This window comes from Simochromis diagramma, unplaced genomic scaffold (genome assembly GCF_900408965.1).
Source record: "Simochromis diagramma unplaced genomic scaffold, fSimDia1.1 OVJJ01000130.1, whole genome shotgun sequence".
NCBI classification, from domain to species: Eukaryota; Metazoa; Chordata; class Actinopteri; order Cichliformes; family Cichlidae; genus Simochromis; species Simochromis diagramma.
Window position 1 is genome coordinate 25,096 of NW_024386760.1, and position 6,000 is coordinate 31,095.

General features: G+C 42.2%; 1 protein-coding gene across 1 annotated transcript; it reads left to right on the forward strand.

Annotated features, from left to right (window-relative positions):
* Nucleotides 1–1,827: 1,827 nt before the first annotated feature.
* On the forward strand, nucleotides 1,828–5,683 carry LOC120732068 (kinesin-like protein KIF1B). The gene is made up of 4 exons (XM_040029417.1): nucleotides 1,828–1,891; nucleotides 4,781–4,889; nucleotides 5,008–5,074; nucleotides 5,222–5,683. Exons 1-4 carry the CDS (start codon nucleotides 1,867–1,869, stop codon nucleotides 5,375–5,377), a joined length of 357 nt encoding a protein of 118 aa, XP_039885351.1. The 5' UTR covers nucleotides 1,828–1,866; the 3' UTR covers nucleotides 5,378–5,683.
* Nucleotides 5,684–6,000: the final 317 nt, after the last annotated feature.

Consider the following 6,000-nt stretch of genomic DNA (forward strand, 5'->3'; position numbering starts at 1 on the left):
TTGTTACTACAACATATGAAATTGTGTTTCTATTGGAAATATAATTCAGCACCACCGAGCTGCTCTCTCAGTTACAAACTGAACCTGTTTTTTAGACATAAATCACTAAGTACAGTGAAGCTTTTGGTTTTGTAAAAGTGTTTCTTATTCTAAATGCATGTTGATTTTTATAAGGGTGAAGAGCAGTTAGCAGTGCATTCACGGACATCTTTAAACTATTAATTGAAGAATCTTTGGTCATGATGTCATGAACTAGAAACGTGAGCTCCAGGTGAGACTGCACAGAAGAACAAGTGTCCTTAAACTGCATCAACTGATGACTTCTTACAATTTTATTCTACTGTGTGTTTTTATCATTGAACGTTTCTGTCTTTGTGTACATGTAACGCAGACACTAAAGCTGTGCCAGAATGTCATGCTGAAGAGAAGGATTCTTTTAAAATGCATGGGGGAGCAAGCGAGTCAGATACCAAGGGCACAAAGATGAAGCAGGTCTGATCGGAAACAGTTTATTTCCAGGCCAGGGAGCACAAATAAAAACACCCTTAAAAAACGTACACAATAAAATGTTATCAATAACTAAAATCCCCCAGGAATAAACAAAACCGATTCTAAAACTAGTAAAAATACAATTTTTTATGTTTACTAAAATCCCCTGATCTAATTATGCCACATGTTTATTTTGGGTCCACCAGCAGGCCAGGAATTCCTTTTTTAGAGCGGAGTCCACGCCAGCCTCGTCCCCGGCAGACGAGGAGAAGCCTCCAATCCTCCTCTTGTCCCTTCACTGGGTCCATCGCATCCCAGCCCAGCTCGCGTTCTGCACCGGAGTCCGTCATGCGATGCCACCACGGCTGCTCTCGCGTCAGGGCCCTGTAAAATAACAAACAGGGGCCAGAACGGTCGTCCCTGGAAGTGGCCCTGGCTTATAGACATGGCGACCCTCTCCCAACCCGGCTTCACCCGGTAAACAACAGTGGAGACACTACTTACAAATGCAGGCAGAGGTATACCTCTGCCCTGCTGCCAATCACATGCGTAGTCTCCTACTGTTGCCATTCCTTGCTGTCAGGGCTGGGTCGCCACGTCACGCTGGCCGATCCGTCTCCAGCTTAGGCGTCGCAGTCCCACGATCACGCAGCGAGTCCCTCTTTTCACCTGGCCTTCACACATTCCTCCTCATGAAAGGTCTTTACACAGCTGATAGGCCACCTCCGGACACACCCATCCATCTAGCAGTTGTTCCCTATCAACTAATTTGTCGCATGCCCAGCCAATCCACAGTGGATTACAACATTTCAAAGAAAACACAAAAAACTGTTTGAAGGCCCCACTTTGGATCACGTGAAAGACATTCAGTTTTTTGTTGCAAACTGTTTACAGGAAACGCACTATTGTCACACCACAGTGAGCCAGTTGCATGAACAGCAGCCTAATCAGACTTCTGTAGAGTCTCAGTTTTTTTGGAGTCTGCTTCTTGTGTCCAACAGGAAGAATTCTGTCCATAAACAAAGGATTTTAAAATGTACCATTTCTTTTTTTTCTTTTTACTTTTGTAAAGTAACCTAAAAATATTATTGCCTCAAAGGGATTTATACTCTGAGCTATGTTTTTTTTTTGTATTTTAAATGTTGTTCTAAGCAGCCAACGAATTGTTAATGCATGATTAAAGTGAATGGAAGGAGGCGTTGTTGGTAAATCTGCTAACTTTGTGGTGGAGGCTGTTGGACACAATGTTGGTACAAGGGGGGTCCTGAAAGCATGTGCTGATTAGCTTCAGTTTCTTCTCTGAAGTTGCTCTGTTTCTCTTCAGGTTTCTGTCAGACCAAGATTGAATGTGATGACAAGGGTGATGGATGGTGTGACATGTGCTGCTGGCCCACAGAACCAGGTGAGTATGCTGCCCATGTGCTCTGCAACAATGAGGACATCCAACACTCTCAGTTAAGATTAGTTTTCATGATTGTTGCTTCAAGGCCTGAGATCATGGTGGTGGGCTTGTGATGGACACACTTTTCATGGCTGAAACCTCTCCTGTAGAGGCTAAGCCTAGGCTTGAAGCCACTGGGGTGTTCGTTGGCGACGGTGACGCGATGTCACTGGTATGCATGAAGTTATTAAACTTGATACAGTCCAATAACTTCAGCCTTACTCATCTTGTCGCTAATTACGTGTGTCTACCTTAAATATCTTCACAAACTCAAAATGTGACCTCTAGCACCAAACGCTTGCTGCAGTTCTTGGTGTCAGAGGTGACACACAAGGTATCAGGTTTTCGCTGCAATTACTTTTTCATATAGGACCAAGTATGTTTGGATAGCTTTTTGCCCTTGAAAACTGCCGTTTAATATTAGACATTCTGTTATGTGAACGGCTGTGTGCAGGCAGGAAAAGGACCCAAAGGCAACAAAACTAGGAATACAAAATACTAGTGATGGCTCGCTTGAAGCTGAAGCTCCGGTGCGTGTGTCAAAAAAATCAACACACTGCTTCAGAAGCACTATGTCGAAGCTTGATTCGTTTGGCCAGAGTCACGTGATCAGTGACGTCCGAAGCTTCATTTAGAACCTAACTGCTTCGGTGTCTGATTCAATGGTTTATAAGGAAATGAATCATTCATGGGATTTGTGGAGCGTTTTGATGGTGACAGATAGCAAACCACTGATATTTCTACTGAGAGATTTGGAGCCAGCGAGGAATAGAGGGGGTTCTGTTGTGTGGGAGTATTTTGAGTTGATTTTTGTCAATCGGGTGGGTTTTCCAGCTTTGTGTTCTGGCCGTTTGCTTTTGTTTTGTGCGTGTTTATTATATCTGAAAACGGGAAAAAGGTAAAATGTCAAAAATCTGCTTCCATAATATAAATATCATTAAATAACTTAGAAAAACTTCCACTTGACTCTTTACATGTAATGTTGTAAAAATATATATTTTATTGTTTAATTAATCTGAAAATGTTAGTCTGCCAAATGTGCAGCAATTGGATTTATTTATTCTCTTTATCTGATAGTTGGTGGGGCCCAGGTAGACTGTATAACTGCATCTCTACCAGTTTCTCTGCACTCCAGCCTCCTCTGTGCCATGTGAAGGGATTTCCCTTAAGGCAGGAGAAATTATCTCCACGAAAAGGAACAGGTTCGGCCATCGCAGAGTGAAACTAATTCTCTTCTTAAATAAAAATGAAAAAGGGCTACTTTAAATGCATCATGTTTTTAATTTGCAAGTTCATAAGCATTTTCCTTTTCCATCTCACAATCAATTCTCCCCCCAGGTCAAAAATATGTCTGGGGAAATTTCCCTAATATAATATTATTTATAAATATACCCGTCTAGCGGTTAATTGCATAAGTGCATGGAGACAGGACCTCACAGCGGAAGCATACTCCATAATGTGTTGTACATTATCATATGTATATTATATGTAATGTGGTATTTTTCAATTATTGTATTTACCAACATCAAGAAGTCACAAGCAAAGAAAGACCACACAATGGTGCATGTTTAAACAAGGAGAGTTTACTGGTCAAAATTATTTATTAAACAAATAAACCACATTTTTTTAACCACCAAAAAATACACGTTTAAAGCAACACAGCGGCGGCCCAATATCAGACAGAACTCCACTCTGTCAAGTGGGCAATCATTATGAAGCAGCTGGTTTTATTTTGTGGATTCAAGCTGCTCTTCATATTTGTGGCCACCAGATGTCACCAGAGAGGACTGTGTTGAAAAGCTTCGAGTAATGAACCGTTTTTCAACACAAGCTTCAGAAAGCTTCATTTGGCCATCACTACAAAATACACTTACGCAGACAGAACACACAGCTAGATAGAGCGCAGCACGAACACAGGGAAACACAGGGCTTAAATACACAGAGGGAGCAATCAGGGAATGGGTAACAGGAGGGAAACACAGCTGGGGCAAATCAGGCCTAACGAGACAAAGGAAGCAAAACCAGACGCATTTACATGAGACACCGACTTTCAAAGTAAAACAGGAAACAAAAAACAGAGACGCGAACTTGACAAGGGGATACAGCTGACAGGGGAGACAGAGCAACTAGAGAACACAGAGACATAAACCATAAGACAGAACTCAAAGAAACCAAAGACTGGAAATGATCAATAATATAATAAACTCAAAACCCTGGGTCAACGACCCAGGCATCCTAACACGTTCTTGTCTAATATTATAAATGTATTGATGTGAAACGTGTAAGTGTGACAAATATGGAATAAGATACGAAAGCAGAAAGGAGGCAAATACTTGTTCACAGCGCTATAGTCTGTAAATGGTCTTCTTTTGGCTATAGTAGATCTTTTACTTGTTCATTTTTTAATTGTTTGTTAAAATTGTTTTTTCGATCATATTGAGTATAGACGAATGCAACTGTGAGCTTTAGCAATTAGCCCGTTTCAACAGGACCATGAGGACCTGATGTATGAGACAGCAGGGTGCTGCCACTGGTGTTGTAATGTGTGATTTAGTTCCTCCTAACATTTCAGTATGTTTCCAGTATCTATCCTCTGAGATTACTGGCTCTTTAGACAGATTTAATAGAAGTGTGTGAGCTATTGGCTCAGTATAAAGGGTCAGTAGTGTTTTCATGTCACCTATCCATCCTCCTTTTAGTCACCCAAAGCATGTAGTAAATACTCCTCACTTTTATTCATCTTCCCTTAAATTCAGACAAATTCCAGCTTGATAACATTGAGCTTGTGTGTGTGTGTGTGTGTGTGTGTGTGTGTGTGTGTGTGTGTGCGTGTGCGCGTGTGTGTGGCAGTTGCAGCCACCAAGTTGAACACCATCACCAAATCCAACCTGGGTCAGTGTGTCAGCAAGTACGACCTGCTGGTCTGGTTTGAGATCAGTGAGCTGGAGCCCACTGGAGAGTGAGTATCCACCTGGAGTGTTATATTCACGCACAAGCTTTAAAGGAACCATAAAAATTATCTCCAGGAAGAATATTATAAGTTGGGATGTTGTGTCACCTCCTCCCTCCATGCACAGGTACATCCCAGCCATCGTGGATCACAGTGGAGGCCTGCCCTGTCATGGTACCTACCTGCTGCACCAGGTACAGGATTGGTGCATATGTTGTTTTCTTATTACTCACACAGTGGTAACCGCTTCCTTTGTACACAGTTGAATATCTTCTTTTAAAGCGTAATGTTGCTCTAGCTGTGCTCACTGTGATCCTGAGCTCCTGTTATGTTTGCTGCAGGGGATCCAGCGGAGGATCACAGTGACCCTCATCCACGAGAAGGGCAGCGAGCTCCATTGGAAAGATGTTCATGAGGTGGTTGTAGGTGAGCAGCCTACAGAAAACAAAAACCCCAAAGCACAGAAACAATGTTTTATAGTGTTTGTGTGCTTTTGATAGAGGAAGACAGGACAGAACATCATTAAAGGGATTTGACTTTGTGAGATCACACTGAAAACGCACCACTCGGTTCACTCTGAGATATTTTCAGTCTGGAAAGATGAATCTGTGGGGCTTTAGGCTGCTTCTCACTTCAAGCAGTTCATGCTGTAGCTGATGGACCAAAAAATGACATTTGATATTTTAGACATTCAGCTGCTGACTCTGAAGCCAACAGGCTCTTGAGTGTGGATGATTGTGTTGGTACTGGATGCTGTGATAAAACAGCTGTTCTGATCTGTCTTCATTCATGCCTGTCGTTATTAAGCCTCCTATTCAATTCAATTCAATTCATTTTATTTATATAGCGCCAAATCATAAAAAAAGTCGCCTCAAGGCGCTTCATAGATACAGAGAAAAACCCAACAATCATATGACCCCCTATGAGCAAGCACTTTGGCAACAGTGGGAAGGAAAAACTCCCTTTTAACAGGAAGAAACCTCCGGCAGAACCAGGCTCAGGGAGGGGCAGCCATCTGCTGCGACCGGTTGGGGTGAGAGAAGGAAGACAAGATAAAAGACATGCTGTGGAAGAGAGACAGAGGTTAATAACAGATATGATTCAATGCAGAGAGTAATGT

Coding starts and splice junctions, on each gene's coding strand:
- LOC120732068 (XM_040029417.1), top strand. CDS start 1,867: ATGTGCTGCTGGCCCACAGAACCAG. Junction 1,892..4,780: donor CTGCTGGCCCACAGAACCAG/GTGAGTATGCTG, acceptor TGTGTGTGGCAG/TTGCAGCCACCAAGTTGAAC. Junction 4,890..5,007: donor GAGCTGGAGCCCACTGGAGA/GTGAGTATCCAC, acceptor CTCCATGCACAG/GTACATCCCAGCCATCGTGG.